General features: G+C 36.2%; 1 protein-coding gene across 1 annotated transcript in view; it reads right to left on the reverse strand.

The window, feature by feature from the left end:
• Positions 1-17,829, reverse strand: part of CADM2 (cell adhesion molecule 2) — a 293,611-nt gene that overhangs the window by 66,625 nt on the left and 209,157 nt on the right. Inside the window, exon 8 of the mRNA XM_036755809.1 lies at positions 16,606-16,725. Within this exon, the coding sequence (XP_036611704.1) occupies positions 16,606-16,725 (120 nt within the window). The remainder of the gene's footprint in view (positions 1-16,605; positions 16,726-17,829) is intronic.

Consider the following 17,829-nt stretch of genomic DNA (forward strand, 5'->3'; position numbering starts at 1 on the left):
GCCCATATTCGGGCAGGGCAAAGCAGGTTTTGCACTCCTGCTCTAATCTGCTGCTTAATTCCTCCCACCAGGTGGGCCTGGTGGCAACTGAAGCTGTATCTCTGGAAGCAGCCTCAGATCTTCACCACCTCTGCTGCCCCTGGGGTGGTGGCTGACTGCAAACTCTTTTCACTCTGTCCCAGCAGCTTTTCCTACTTCTCTGTTGTCTTTGGCGTTTGTGGGTTGAGAAGTCTGGTAACTGCCACAGCTCAATGATTCAGGGCACTAGGCCTATTCTGCCTGGCTGCCAGTCTGGTTGGTCCTGGCATGCCCACACTAGGCTCTGCTCCACTCCGCTCCCAGCTCCCTGCGATAGACCCTTCCCAGGGACCATCCAGGCTGTCCTGGGCTGGAGCCCTGCTTCCCTTTTCTATTTTGTGGGTTCTGCAGGTCTAGAATTTGTTCAGAGCCATTTTTATAGGTGTTTGGAGGGACCTGGAGTGGGGGGAGCTTAAGCAAGTCGCTGCTTTCTGGCTGCCATCTTGGCTCCACCCCCCACTTTATTTTCTAATTTTTCCATTTGTCATTTTATCTGTCATTGATCCACAGCTCTTCCAGATTCCCCACAGATAACTCTAGTTTTAATTGCAGGATTCATTCACAATATTGAGCCTCAAAACCTCTACTTTTACTTATTTTCTATTGTGTCCCAGATGTAGAGCCTGCCTCAAAATTAGTAAGACTTTTGTTTTAGTCTACCTCTGACACATACTGGCTGGGTAAATCATGAAGCAAATCACTAAACCTCTCAGTGCTCTAGGCAACTATAAATTGTAGAGAGGTGACAAGCTCATGTTCGTAGAGAAAGTATCCTTATCAAAGACTTTTCTATGCTTGTGAAATGATTGCTCCAGTCCCTAATCCTTGAAATAGAATATATATATATATACCATTTATATATATACATATATATGTGTGTGTGTGTGTGTGTGTGTGTGTATGTGTGTGTGTGTGTGTGTGTGTGTGTGTGTGTGTGTGTATTACCATTAAAAAATTCTAGAGGGAAAAACTGTATTTTAATGGATATAGAATACTATTGGGTAGTTATTTAATGTGTTAACAAGGAACCACCAAAAATGAAACAAGATTTTTTTGTAACAATTTTATAATAATCAGAAAACATTATGTACTCAGAAAAGTTAACAGATTTATTAGACCTACCTCAAAATCAAATTTTATGACATTTGCTCTTATATACTGTCCTGGCAGATATTTACATGTAGGAACAAGGTCACTTTCCATCCCAAAGTTGGCATAATTAGTATCAATTCAATTTTTCACCAAGGTTGCCCTGTAAGATATCAACTGAATGTTTTAAGTGGAGTCTCAGAGGAGCAAGGGCAGACCTAGTAATCTTTTCAGCTTCAAAAGCACAGCTCATGACTCTAATTTATTGGCTGGGGAGAGAGATTGCATGTGTTTTTTTTTAAATAGTGGTATTTTTTAATAAATTTCACATGTTTTCTAAAAATTCATTTCTTCTGGTGGGGAGCCAAGATGGCAGACTAAAGGCAGGGACTCAGCTGAGCCCTCCCCTAAACCACTCCAAATACCTGTAAAAAATGACTATAAAATTCTTGAGCAGAAGAATCCACAAAAAGACAGAGTAAAACAAATTTCCAGCCCAAGACAACCTGGCAGCAGAAAAGGTCTCTTGCACCAGGCTGAGAGAAGAGCTCAGGCCACACCAGCATAGACCAGGCCCCAGCAAACAGCAGGCTTCAGGGGACTGAATCCCTGGCAGCTTCAGTGGTTTCCAGACTTCTCAGACCACAAATTCCAAAGACAACTTAAAAGGTCAGTAGGTAAGGTCTGTTGGACCTGAGTGAGACAGGAGCACAGTCAAGCCCTGCCCCAGCACAGTCCTGGCCCCAGCAAACCAGAAGCAGGCCTTAGGAGTGATTGAATCAGCTGAGGCAGTCACAGTGACAGTGAGAGTGGCTCCTTCCGGGGCTCTCAACTCACAAATGTCGAGGGAATTGAGCACCTGGTCAGAAGGTGATTACAGGAGTCTCTTTGCAAGCATTGAGGCAGGTTTCTTTTGTTTCACCCACACTTGGATCTGGGTTGCAGTCTTGGGGCAAGGAGGAGTACTAACATAGCATAGTTTATGGCAGCAGTGGAGAGGAGACCCTCCCCATAGTTCCAGGGCAGAAGAGAGTGCTTGTGGCTGCTCACAGACCAGAGCACAGACCAGGAGAGGAGAAAACATCTCTTCTTAGATCATACCACCTTGGAACAACTGAAAATTTACAGGTCCTTAGAAGTATCTTTGAAAACAGCTGCACAAAACCCCTGAAGTTTGGGAGTGAGCCCTCCACATTGGAAACACAGCCCGACCTTAACAAAAAATGGAAAAAAAACTCAGACTACAGAAATTTACTTTGGTGACAAGAAAGATCAAAACATACAGCCATCTATAGATCAGACCTACATTGGTACCTCATCATCATGTGGGAATAACCTTGGGCTTTCTAAGCCTATCCTAGTAGCAGATATACTTTGGCAGTCCCCAAAAGCTGGGAAGTATGACCTGGCAATTGATGAAGGATCTATTTAGTTAAGTTTGGTAAGGCTCATCAACCAGGGAGCCAGCCACCAGCTAATAATTTATAATTGTTACTATTATTATTATTATTATTATTATCATTATCATTATAACATTTATACAGCACTTTAAGGTTTACAAAGTACTTTATGTACTTTTAACTCATTCGATCCTCAAAATAACTATGTGAGGTAGATGCTACTCTCACTTTTACAGACAAGGAAACTGAGACATAGAGAGGATAAGTGATTTGCCCAGGTTCACATAGCTTGTAAGTCTCTGAGGAAGGAGTCAAACTCAGGTCTTCCCAATTCCAATGTACTCTGCCCACTGCACCAATAAACAGCCCCCAGATTGGAGGTTCAGAGCTACTCACCTGCTGTATCCCACTTCTGATTGGCACAAGAGCTTTGACACGCTTCCTTTCTGACCTCAACTGTTTTGCCCCTCCAAATGTAACAGGGTGGCCCCTGTTCCTGGGGATTCACTATTATAGTGTGGGACTAACTCTGGACACCCGGTTAGCACAACCTATTGCATTTCAGAACTCACAAGCTCAAGATATCTGCCAGCTTCCACTTGCCTCGCAGCTGGGATTATAGTCATGGCTGCCCATTCGGTAGGTTAAAAAAATTTTTTTGAGAAGTTGCAATTCAAATTGATGGAAGAAATAAGTTTCTAGACAAACCATATGGATAAGTCACTGTGATTTTGAATTTTTTTTCTATATAGCATGGAAAACATAAAAAATTAAATATATTATTTTTAAAATATATCTGACATTTATATAGCACTTCACAGTGTGAAAAGCATTTTATATAGTCTCATTTAAGTCCAACAAAACTGTATATTTTGCTTTATTGGTGCTAGTAAAACCATTTTTTACATAGCCAAATACTCATGGTATAACCTATGTGCATCTTATTGATTAACTTAAGGATTATATTGTTTCCAAGCTAACATACTTAAGCCACTATATTTCTTATAAATGTTCTTGATGGGTATATTCATAGTAACAATCAAAGCCCTGTAACTCTTTTATTTCATGCATCGTTTCACAATGCTGGCCTTCTTTTCCCCCTTCCCATGTAATAGTTCTTTCTCTCATGAAGACAAAAATTTTATTCCTCTGTTGCTATTTCAAAAAACTGTGATATGTTACTGAGATCATGTGGAAAGAAAATAAAGGAACAAAGAACCAAGAGGATGAATTTTTTAAATAAAAAGAATTTAGAGAACAGAAGCATCTTCTAGGTAATGTGCTCAGTTTAACATGATTTAATGAAATAGATATTCAAATCAATGGTTTATTATTTATAGTCAGGAATATGAAAAGATGACTGCAGTAGTGGAAAGGACCATGCAAGTAATACTATTTCACAGGTTAGAAGACGTCAAAAAGTTGGTTTAATAAAACAGTACCTTTTGAATAGACTGGTCTTTTGGTTTCTGAAAGAACTCTACTGGTTTTCTTCTTTCCTCTTTGATTGTTCCTTGTCTGTCTCTTTTGCTAGCTCTTCTTCATTTTCCTGACTTGGTAGCTGCTGTATTCTCTAAGATCCTGTCTTTTGCCTGCTTCACTTCTCCACACTTCTTGCTTGGATAGTTGTTTGCAACTATCATATCTGTCAGACGGTTCACAAATGTTTATGTTCAGCCCTGACTCTTGCTCATATTATAAACCCACACCTCCAACTACCTATAGGGCACCTCTACCTGGATATCCCATAAGCACCCCAAATACATGTTTAAAATAAAACGTATCTTTCCCCAAAATTCTATTCTTCATTCTAGCTTTACTATTTACCACTAGTGCCCCCATTTGCCACTTGCCCATTTTCAAAAGCTTGTTGGTATCTCTGACTTCAACTTCTCAACAATTTTTACCAAAAACTGTGGATTCTACTTCCACAATATTACTGGCATCTGTCCCTTCCTTTTTACTGCTACCGCTGCCACTTAATACAGGGCGTCATTATTATCATCATTGACTTTTACACTTGTATCCTAGGAAGTCTTCCCCCTTCTCCTGTACATTGTCTCCATATTAATTCTCCTTATATGCAGATCTGGACATGCCACTCCCAGCTTAAAACCCTTCAACAGGGAAGCAGTTAAAAAAAGAAAGCCCAATAAAAATCCAAGTTCTGACAAGTGTCAGACCTCAAGCATTTGTTACATATTTTAAGGGGGAAGTCTCTAAGCCTGTTTGTTCTTAGACGACTCTTATACTTTGATACATCTAAACTTCTGGATTTTCAAGAAATCAGTTTGTCATAGAGACACATTTGGAGATACTGGGATTTTTTAAATGGAGATTAACATATTTGGGGAGAAAGCCTTTGGGATGCAAGTCTCGAAAAGCAGACTTTTATCCTCCCTGCCCTATTATTTGCCCAATAAACTTTCAACTTCTTAATATTTAGAATTCTAGGCTCTCCAAAACCTTATTCCACTCTTCCTTTTTAGCTTTTTGTTAGATTCCTCTCTTCCATATATGTGATACACTGTGCTTTGGTCAAGCTGAACCATTCCATTTCCCCTTATGCATTCACTGTCATCCCACTTCCAACCCATGCCTTTGCTCATACCCTGGAATCCATTCCTCATATCATCTGTCCTCACTGAATTGTCACAAATAAGGTTAAACTCAAATGCCATCTTTTTCGTGAAGTCTTTTCTTAATCCTCCTCCCCGGCCCTCCATAGCAGACCCTTTCAATTCAGAGTTTGGACTGCATATTGTTTTTTACCTGTGCAAGATATAGCATTTAAACCAGTTAATGTACTTTCAAAATGGCAAGATATTTATATCTTTGTCAATGGCAGGATAACCTGATACTTTCATTTGATGAAAACATCAGCTCCCAACAGCAGAAATTTAAAATGTGTCATGCCAAAGACCTTTTTTTAACTGAAAGAAACGTTCTTTAAAATATTCTGATTTCAAAATATCTGGGAAAATTTAGGAAAGCATGGCCTTTTTTATGATAGCCATGTTACTCACACATTCTGTCAAAAAGCAATAAGTTTTTGAAATTTTATAATGCTTCAAAGGAGGTCAAACTGTAGCTAGTCTCTATAGCTTATGGAAATATCTACTGTATATGTTAATATCTTCTTGTGTACTAAAAAAGGCTTTCCTTAGGAGAGAGGCTTTCAATATAATAAAAACGTATTCATATTTTGAGACCCTAGAGTTGCTTCAATACCAAGCACTCCCTAATCCGAAGCATAGAAAATGAAACTTTCTGTTATAGGCATGAGACCTACTTTTTAACTTAAATGAGTTCACATGATTTTAGGCATTTTTTGTATAAAAATAGCAGCTTCCTTTTAATGATAGTATCAATTTGATCCTTGTCAATTCAAAGCACTCTCATTTTGTTCATAGGGTTACCTTTCATATTTTCATTTTTGAAATCAATATATTTAATATTTGTATTCCTAATTATTGCCAAGATTAACCTAAGTGTATCCAGCCTATGTTTGTGTCAATATTAAAAAAAAAACTATTACTACTATTTCTACAACTACTAATAATCTCATTTTTTCAATAATGTTCAGATATAAATCATTCTGGGACTAATACATGTGTATGTGTGTGTATATAGGTATATCTATTAAACAGATTAATGATAGAGATTTTTACTAGAATGATTTGTCTCAACTCCATTGAAAAAATGAGAAGAAAGACTATTACATATCATACCCTTATGTATGTGTATACAAATACGTGTGTGTGTGTGTGTGTGTGTGTATTCTGTGGACTGTTTCACAGATGAGTAAAACAATTACTTTTTGTCTTTAAATAAATTTTGGAATAAAAGTTAACACTCCATAGGCTCAGTGAAATCATCTTCAGGACACTTCCCATTCCAGTAGCAGAAGAGACAATGAATGGATATATCTCATCTTGTTCCAAGATGATTGGAATTTCTTCTGTTAGATCTCTATATTTTGAATTTTTTAAAATTTATTTATATAGCTTGGATATATATTAAGTAGCCTCCATTAGGAAAGTTATTTCTGATTTTTTTAAATATCCAGTGCTTAGCACAGTGCCTGGCACATACTTGGCACTAAAAATGTTTATTTATTCGTTGACATATGCATTGCCAAGCTACTTTGGGCAGCAGTACTATCAATGATAAAGCTTTTGTTCCAGAATAATTTATTGATTGAATTACCAAAGGATATGATGAGTTTTTTATTTGTACTATGGAGACTTTTTATCTGTTAATTTATGAAAGATATATATTTCTAACTAGTTATCAGATTATGTCTCACTAAGTACAGGTGTTGCTTTAAGAGCCTACAGTGTCATGTACTAACTTCTATATTTTCTACATTATCTATAAACCTAGTCTCTTTGGGGAAAATCTTGTAATTTCTGCTGGTGATAAAGGTGGCACAGCAGAGATAGCACTGAACCTGGAGTCAGGAAGGCCTGAGTTCAAATCTAACCTCAAACAATTTTTTGCTGTGCGACCCTGAATAAATTGCTTAACCTCTATCTTCTTCAGTTTCTTCATCTATAAAATGGGAATATAATAGCATCTACTGCACATGGTTGTAATGAGAATTAAATGAAATAATACTTGTAGTGGTTAGCACATTGGCTGGCACACATTAAGTGCTATATAAATGTTAGCTATTTTCAAACATAGGAGCAGCTACATGGCACAGTGGATAGAACTCTGGGTTCAAAGATCTGAGTTCAAATCAGACTTCAGATGCTAATAGCTGAGTGGCTCCGGACAAGTTACTTACCCCTGTTTGCCTCAATTTCCTCATCTATAAAACAAGGTGGAGAAAGAAATGGCAAATCACTCCAGTACCTTTGCCAAGAAAACACCAGATGGGGGTCGCAAAGAGTTGGGCACAACTGACATGGCTGAATGACAAGAACAACAACATTATTGAACAAGTCTATGTGATTCAGTCTTTTATTTGTCTTTATTGGCAGATTTGGCTAAATTTTTGTGGATATTGCCAATAGGTGTCCTTTTCATTCCACTCCTGAATTTTGGCCATTTTATAGGCTACATCCACTGGTAAACATCTTGGGTTACATGTGAAGAAGGGGAAAGCGAATGGAATAAGCATTTGTATATCATCTACTATGTGCCAGGCCCTGTGCTACGCACTTTTACAAATATTATATCATTTGATCCTCACAATAACCTATAGTATTAATGTGACCAAAGATCTTCCCCACCCATTCAATAGGCCTCAGGTGGGGCTAGATGGGAAAGCTGGATTATATCTTTGTAAGTGGGCCTAAAGCCTCTACTTACTAGGTGCTAAGCCGAATTGTGCCTGAAGCCCTCAGGGCCCTAAGGGGAGTTGCTAAGACCAGAGCCAATGGTCTGCATTCTAGTCAATCATGAATGCAGCCAATCAGAGACCTGAGTTCTAGCCAATCAGATGGCGGCTAGGACCGTATATAAGGAGAGCTCAGAGTGTAAGAGAACCAGAATTGAAGAGAGATAGAACTGAAGAGAAGCAGAATTGAGAGCAGTTGAATCGAGGAGAGCTAAGAGGAGACATCAAGAAGACACTGAGATAGCAGACATTGAGAGAGAGTCAGTATTGAGACAGACTTCAGAACAGAGGGTGCAGAACAAGAGATCAAAGAGCTGAGAATCTACAGTATTGTGAGATTAGAGAACTGAGAATCCAGAGAATCCAGGAGACTGCAAGGACTCTGAGAACTACAAGGGCTTTCAGAACTGCAGAGAGGATGCAAGCAAGCAGACAGTTAGGATTCATGAGTGATTGTTTACAGGAAGGCCCTAGCCAGGGGGAAGGTTACAGGATGATTTTGTTCTTTGCTATAATACTGTGTTATATTTCTTTGTTGCTACATTGAGATGGGCTTACTGGTTTTGGAATAAAATTACTGCTATATCAAATTGTAGTTATTAGTCTTGGGATTTTATCCTCTGGAGTCTAAGTAAATGTTATACTTCCTCTGCCTTCTACTTGGAGACTTTTTCATACTTTGTGATTCTGAACCATACAGGCATAGTCACAGTCATCCTTGAGGTCATGAATTTTGCCTTACTGATACATAACCATATGAGGTAAGTGCTGTTATTATCCCTATTTTACAAGTGAGAAAACTGAGGCAAACAGAGGTTAAGTGACATGCCCTGGTAACTAAGTCTGGATTTGAACCCAAGTTTTCTTGATACCAGGCCCAGTACTCTCTCCACTGTGTCACCAGCTGCCTCTAAAAATTTCACCTTGACAAATATAATAATGTGTACTGGTTGTCAAGCTTTACTCTGTTGTTGGGTAAAATGATGTCTCCTTATTCCAAGAATATATGTATATGTGTATACACACACACACATACATGTATATATATACATGTATATATATACACATATGTATATATACATACACATTTGCCATATTTATTGTATATGATTCAAAAGTCCACCAATCCTCTTCTTTTTGATAAGTTTCTGGGGCATCTATAACATGTTCCTAATGGTGTCTCCATGTGGAGACAATGGGGAGCCTGCTTTTTGCTTCTGAAAGAGTTGTGATGACGTAGAATAGAAGTGCCTTAGAGAGACTGTGGGACATGCATGGATGTTCTATAACTGGTTCCAGTTGGCTAAGTTAATGCTGAAGATTTGGCACTTCACATACAGATGCATTCAAAGAGGTCTATCAGATTCAACCACTTTATCTTTCCCTCAACACTCTTGTTTCACTCACTAACTCTTTCACACATGGCAAATGTTGAAGAGAGTGGTGGTCATGACTTCATGAGTATAAAAGATCTGGAGAGTATATGGACATTCTGATGTTCCAGAGTTCATGTCTGCTGCCAGACCAGCATCACTCACCCCAAGGATATGAAGAAAGTAGATCCCAGGGCTTCAGAGTTAGGGTTTGCTACCAGTATGGCATGGATGCCCTGAGGAACAAGGAGTGACCTTGAAGAATAACTTTTAGGAGGGACCCTCAGTCTATCAGTAGCTAAGATAAAGACTCATCTAGCAGAAATACCACCTTTGGACAGAGACTTACTGGGACCCATCCTATGTAGGAATAGAGCTAACTTAAGCCTACTTTCTCTAAAGACTGATATTAGAAGAGTATGCCTCCAAGGTATTAGAAAAAATTGCTATATCTTCAAAGCAAACATTCATTTTAAAAATATACTCTATTCCATGCAGTCAAATGGAATTAAAATACTATTCATTGGCCCATAACACTGGGGAGATTGAGGCTGTAGAGGGTCTGAGCCAGTGACAATTGAAAAGACACATTGGAAACCCCTCAGGGTACTCTCAAGCCCATGAGAGGCAGATATAGCCTATATGGCCTACGGATAGAAAGGCTAAAGCCTACATGCTACAAGAGGAAATATTATTCTTTACGTAGCTGCTTTAACATATGATGAATCCTGTGTTTTGTTAACATTATATGGGTTAGGAAGCTTTCTAAATATATTATCTTTTTTTTCATTTTTTAAAAAGGACATTAAGAGTGATATTATGTATATATCAATTGATTTAAACATGTTTTTTCACATTAAGTTTTGATTTCAGAATGCCATTTTCTTTTTCCATAACAATGATGATGACCATGATGATGATAAATATTTGAACCTTTGCCTCTTGGGCAACCATGCTCTATATCACGGAGATTTGACACTCAAAAATCAACAGCCCATTTTGCCCCAGAATTTAGCTATTTGGTAGTGTGAAACTTGTTATGAGAGATTTCTAGGAAGAAATAAGATGATGATCCATTTTGTGTGCCATGCAGTTTGCTTTTATTCTAAGGCACAGCACTTCCCTATACTCCCCCTGCCCCCCAGCCCTGCAAGTTCCTATTGCAGGCAATTGTGGTAAGAAGGTGAAGAACAACTTTTTTTTCCTGAGAAATGATGGGATATATTGGGTGAATCTTGTCCTACATGTAGGAGCTTTCCTGTATTAAGCTCCTCCTTTCTTGCTTGGTTAAGCTTCTGTTCTTCCAGAGTTGCTAGCCACAGCAGCTGTTGCCAACACTGGCTACCTTATCTATAACTCCTTTTCAATTTATATAGTATTTTTATAGTTCTATAATTTAGAAAATCAAATGACCTCTTCAAATAATCCTTGTGTAAAAAATGAAAATAAGTAGATAGAAATCTGAGAAGGGGAAGAGTAGAAGGGTTTCTGTTTATTTTTGTTTTGCCTTTCTTAGGAGGGAGAGAGTGGGACTAGGACCATTCTAAGTTACATGTTCTGACTTTGATGCTGGGCCTTTTCACAAGTGACACATTTGTTTCCCTCCCTCTCCCACACCCCCCCAGGGAATCCATTGATAATAGATGGACAACTAAAAGTTTCTGTTTGGGTTCCATGGCGGAAAGGTGATGGCAGGTCAATCAAAAAGCATTACTAAGAGCCCACTATGTGTCAGGCACTATGTAAGGTACTAGGAATACAAATACAATGAATAAAGTGATATCTGTTTTCAAAATGTTTATATTCTAATAGACAGTAAAACTTCATCAAAGAGGATTGGCCACTTTGGCAGGAACTATCAAACTGTAGAAATGCCTGAGGGGGAGATGGAGAGAGCTAGAAATCTAGTTCTCACTAAAGAGGCATCTACTCTGGACCCATACAGTTCAGTCTTGAAGGAGTCTGGCCTTTAAAGAGAGGAACCTAGGTCCTTCACCTGAACTCTCAGCAAGTTTATACCCCTCATGTAAAAAGGTATTCTAAATCCTTTGTATGGATCACAACAAAATGTGGCAAGTGCTCAAAAAGATGGGAGTACCAGACAATCTTACTTGTCTCCTGAGGAAGCTATATGCCAGTCAAGAAGCAACAGTTAGAACTGAACATGGAACAGTCTGAACGCAGAAAATGAAGAGGAATTAAGAAGCTTCTTGATAAGGGTGAAAGAGGAGAGTGTAAAAATGGCTTGAAGCTTAATATTTATATATATATATATATATATATATACATATATATATATATATGTATGTATATATATCTCATGGGAAACAGATCCAATAACTTCCTGTTAAACAGAGGGAGAAAAAAAATGGAAGACATGTCAGACTTTATATTTTTGGGCTAAAAGATCTCTGTAGACATTAAATTAAAGGACTCTTCCTCCTTGGAAAGAATGGCAAATCTGGAGAGCATACTGAAAAGCAGAAACATCACCTTGCTGTCAAAGGTTTGCATAGTCAAAGCTATGGTTTTTCCAGTAGTAATATATGGACTACGAGGAAAACTGACCACCACAGAATCTACACTTTCTAATTGTAGTGCTGGAGAAGACTTTTGAGAGTCCCTTGGACATCAAGAAGATGAAATCAGTCAATAATTAAATTCATTCAGACCATTCGCTGGAAGGACAAATGCTGAAGCCGAAGCTTAAATACACTGGCCATATATAATGAGAAGACAGGACTCATTAGAAAAGAGCCTAGTGTTGGAAAAGATTGAAGGCAAAAGGGGAAGGCAATAGCAGAGGATGAGATTAATAGATATTGTCATGTAAGTAATGAGCATGATCTTGGACAGACTTCAAGAGACAGTGGAGCATAGAAGGGCCTGGAGTGCTGTGGTCCATGGGGTTACAAAGAGTTGGACATGACTGAACAGCTTAACAACAAAAAGGCACTCAGTGTACAATATAGATCAAGTAAGTGTAATAGTAATTATGTTAGTGCTTTACCTTTGTATGTTTTTAAATGCACACTTATGAATCTGATGCAACTTTAATACAATCCTACACCTGAGGCAGTAAGGCTGTATATATAGAATACAACCAGAATCCTCTGGCTGCTCATATCTTATCTCATATCATATTATCGCAAAAGAATCAGAGCAAAGATGTCATCGGAAAGGGCCTGCAAACTCCAAGAATAGTACATATGTTCCTGGAAGGGAACCCTCAATTCTGGGCATGCTCTATGGCAAGGCAGAGTGATTTTTACTAATTATTCATTATAAATAATGTCCATACTAATGATCAATTATGATATAAACTTAAAAAATTACATCCTCTAGGTCAGTATAAACTGTCACAGAGAGAATCAGTCTCATTCAGGGGGAGGATAGGAAAACAGCCAGTAGTCTTTAAAGCACTTTAAACAACAAATAATACTTCTAGTATGACACACAATTTTCTATTGGACCTTTCAGGTTAAACCATATCCCTACAATTATTATTCCCTGGAACCCTTTATCATTATTTCAGGTGGAAGGTCATGGTCAGGTTCTGCTTAAGGTCCTCTGCCCTCAATACTTTGGGACTTTACTTCATTATATGTGGGAAGACCCTTTTTGTCCTTAGGCCTTGTGTTTTTGCAATAGTGAAAGCAATCATGGCTGACATTTGTATAAACGTCTGTTAACGCAATTTTAAGGCTTGAAAAAGAGTTATCACTCTGTAAGGTAGTTGCTACATTGTACAAATTATTATCATCACTATTTTATAGTTGTGGACACTGAAGCTCTGGGAAGTTAAATGACTTATCTTAGAGCACAGAGCTAGTAAGTGTCACAGGTGATATTCAAACTTAAGATTTACACGCCTTACTCCAAGAGCAGGACTCTTTGAATAACAAGATTTTATTTAAATAATAACATTTTAAATAAGTATACTATAATTTTCTTTTTAACTATATTGAATAGTTTCATAATCATATAGTGATGATACCTATAATTTTACGGTATGACAAAATAAAAATAAAATTGGATTATTAAAGTCTTGGTATATTCATTTGTCATTACTGTCTTGAATATAAGAATGTTCTCTATTTCAGCTATCTTATTTTTAGAAAAATGACACTCATTTTCTTCCTTCTTTATAATAAAGTGGAAAACCTCTAATTTTTCTTCTAACTCTGAGATTCTATCATTTATTTCTTTATTGCCATTCTTTTTCTCTCTCATTCTTCTTTTTCATTTCCCTTATTACTTTTCCTTTTATCTTGACCTTTCCTTTTCTTCCTGTTTTTTTGTCATTTTCATTCTTCCTCTTTCCTCTCCACCTTCAAAATACCTTGATTTTTACATACTCTGGGTGTTTTAAGATACTTAAATGTTAAAGCTGTCATATGGTTACTACAGTCATGTTTGAATATATGTCAATTTGTTTCATTCCCTTTTGACTTCCAGTTTAGCCACAGCTGTAAATTGCTAAAGTTGTTTTAAATTGGTATTTGATACTTTTGAAAAGAATGATATCAAGCAATGATGTTAACAGCAAAAGAATAAAAATGGAAACATTAGCAGTTATTCATTTGCATTCATTTATTAAATATACGTGGATAAAAACGGTATCTGCAGTTAGAAGAAATTTACTTTAAATGCTGTACAAGACAATTTATTTAGATTGCTGTTGATAATTTCCATAAGAACAAGGGATTTTTTTAAAGTTAGAAACTTGGCAGGGTATTCTTTTTCTTTAATTTTGTCTATTCTATTTTTTCCTTCTTCTTGTATGTGACTTTGGAATGTCTTTGGCTAATTTATAAATACCTCCCTTTCAAACATCAAATTGCACTTAAAAGGTCCAAGTTAATGGATAATGCCTAAGCAAAGAAATGCCACTTAACTCTTGAGGCATACAGTGTAAAAGTCACATTGTATGACTAGGAAGATGACTCAGACTCAATTATATTAAATAGGACCTTAATGATGCAGGTGGGTTTAGTAACATTCCTCATGTATCTACTTCTTGAAAATAGGACAGGTGACTGTAGATACGCACACGTTAAGAATCACTGGCATAAATTTTTTCTTTTGAAATAGATCAGGAGAATTGTACCTTGAAATTATACAATTATATTTCATTCCCAAAATATTTAATGCTTTGGAAAAAAATATATTGGAGCCAATCCTACTAACAAAAAAAAAGCAACCCAACTACTCATTTTTGGAGGGAATTCATAAGGACATAGAAAGTTTAAATGGTAATGTTCTAATGATCATCCTTGATGGTTAAGAAAATAATGTTTAAAAACTGAGAAATGTATTATATTCTCACAGGTAACTTCAAGGCATAACCTATGTGAAATGCTACTGAACTATGGGAAAGATATGATAAATTTCATTTTATAATGAGAAACACAGCAATATTTGAGTTCCAAGTGCACATGTGGGAAGGCCAATGCATTTTGAGAATACTTCGGAAGTCTCTTTTACGGACAAATGTATAGTTATCATAGTAAAAAGCTTTACTAACTAAAGATTACATAGGCAAACTAGTTTGAAAAAAATGAACTCAAACTAGACTGTGAAAATGACCAATGGTCTAGTTCCAGTATTTGGCAAATAGTCATTTTTGTGTTCAAAATAGCTAAGTCTGACTCAATTAATTTTTCCCTCAAAACAACCAAGTCAATAATAAAGTTGCCACCTATTTGTGTGTGTACGTAAAAATGAACAAAAAATTAGGACAGTGCTGACAATAAATAGCATAAGCAACATTCCACTGAAGGTCATAATGTGCTTTGGATAAAATAAACAATTAACAACAAAATGAATAGAAAAGAAACATGTTAAGTGTTTAAGTTGCTTGCTTACCTATTTATCTTTTCTACTTTCATTATCTCTCAACTTCCAGCTTGTCTTGATAGATGTCTGACGGGACATTTTAGTTTGGAGAAATCATACTTAGCCATATAAAAATAACTTTCTCGACATTCTGAAATAGTCCTGTCATTATTCTAGACTTTAGTCGTACTATAAATCTACTGTATCATGTAACCAATCTGATATTTTAATAGTTCATATTTGTATCTATCTATACATCTATCTATCTATCTATCTATCTATCTATCTCTTCTAATCTGAATATTATCTTGCAAGGGGCAAGAATTAACAATTCAACAATTAAAGTGAGTCAAATAACAAGAAAGAATAACTGAAGTACAGCAAACTTTTGTAAAAGGAAGGGGAAAAAAGTCTGCAAAGAAAGGCACCATGTTTAGATGGGTATCATTGCCCTAATAATTTAATTTTAAATGAAACCAGAAGTTTACATAGATTGAGATACATATCCAACAATTTCAAAGTAAAAATAAGTTTAAAATATATTAGTGAGTCAATATGACAAAACAGATAACAAATGAGACAGAAACAGATTTAAATGAGAATGAGAAAAGGTTTCTGAGTGTAACTTATATTAAGATTAATTTTAAAAGCAACTATTCCCCCAATATATTTTTAAAACAAACTCTAACCACCATTTCACCACCTAGTGATATCTGGCTGAATGTCAAGGAATATTTCATTTTCTCCACTCACATTATAATTGAACCATTACATCCCTAAGGTTCAGTAAAATTCTTAAACCATATTTCCCGAGGTAACTTCCCTTCAGAGAAAGGCAATAATAATGCTTCTTATTAAGCTGGTGGCAGGGAAAACTCATGGGGATAAACAATGCAAAACACTCTAGGACAATCATATTTTATATCAGTAGAAAGGAAAGGCACCCAGTGAGTCACTCAGAACTAGTCTTTTGAGGACTCACAAAAAAGAACTACACACAATGTCTCAGGGATTGCATCTACTTCTGAACAAACTCATCCCTGTGGGAATTTGAATCTGGTTTCTGGAGAATTAAAATTCATTAAATATTCATAAAAGCATCAAGAGAAAACCTCCTGCACAATTCAAAATCTGATTTTTCACTTATGTAAAAGATGATATCTTATTAATGTATTTTAGGTTTGAAATGAATATGCATTTTATGTAAAAATAACATCTCACGTTTTTAGAAGAAAATACAACTTTTTTCTGACTCAAACCTCATTGAAGTTCATACATGGTGGTAGAAAAAATAAAATGTATTGTCTTTGATTCAATCCCAATATTATAATGAACAATAATTTGGTTGGTTATTACTTCATAAAGTTATTTTCTATTTATAAAATTCTGCCTCTCCATTTTTGTCTGATCTTTTTGAACCCCTACACTTCTCTTTTTTTTTTGCAAGTTTTCCAGGCCATAACAAAGAAGCATACTGTACCTCTTCTGCTGCTGGTTGTTGCAGATGTGGTTGTAGTGGCTGATATGGGAACAGAAGTTGTGACTGTTGCAGTGGTAAGGGAGGGGATGATAGTGGTAGAAAGCAAAGTGTTGGGAACATCTGGTGAGTGGAAAAAACAAAACGTAAAACAAAATAATATCATGCAAACAAAAGAGAAACATAATCACGGTTCAAATTATATGTACATATATATTACATGTAAGTTTAAAATTAATATGCTTTAATGGGCTATTTCAGGTAAAACATTTCACCATAATTCTTGGCATCATATCACTCATTTTCATGCTCCAACAAGAAGAAGGAAAAATTCAATATCATTTGGAACTGAAAAGAATTTTTTTTCTTATAAACAAAGAGTGAAATTTAAATGACAAGAATTCCTTTTTTCCCCAGTGGACCATTAAAAGAGTCTCACAGAGGGGAAGTAAAATAAAAACATGCTGTGTCAGAGGGAAGACAAAAACACACAAAGACACACATACAGAAATAAAAGAAAAGCAACACCACCATATTAAATCAAAGAAAACAATGTTAACAATGGAAATGCATGTTAAATATCTTTTCTTTTAGGCAAACTTAATGAAAGGAAATAGGATGAGAGTAGTCTTTAGTAACTTTAAAAGAAGTCAATATATTTGTAGCTCTTCCTCCCCAAGAATATTCTTAAATTACATCTTTCTGTTGAGGTTCCTTGTTTTCCTCATAGTTCTTACCTCATTCAGCTGGTGACATCTTCTCTAAAGTATCCTAGAATCAGCAGTCATTTCAAAATATATGAATTTATATAATTTTAAGATTAAAATTCTGAAGTAGTTAAATATTTGGTATGACAATCCTTGGTAGCTACTGAGGTAGATGCTTCAAAAGCAGCATTTATTTCCCAAGCCCTTGACGAGTCAATTATGTTGAATGATTAAAATAAGGAGAGAGAGCACTGCCAATCATAGAACTCTATCTGTGACAGTACAATCCAAACTCATTGTATTAATTCTTTTTAGATACGAAGCTATCTATATAAGACAGCAAATAAACATATATCTATGTATAAATACAAACAAATAAATGAGGAGAAAAAGCTCAAGTACAAAATCAAAAGCAATAAAAATTGGTCTGCTTTTGTTTCAGAACCTATTACAAAAACGAGCAACAAAGAAAATCACTAGAAGCCTGAAGTCTGTGGGAATTTGGAGGACCTAAGTTTTA

Source organism: Trichosurus vulpecula, chromosome 4 (assembly GCF_011100635.1).
Source record: "Trichosurus vulpecula isolate mTriVul1 chromosome 4, mTriVul1.pri, whole genome shotgun sequence".
NCBI classification, from domain to species: Eukaryota; Metazoa; Chordata; class Mammalia; order Diprotodontia; family Phalangeridae; genus Trichosurus; species Trichosurus vulpecula.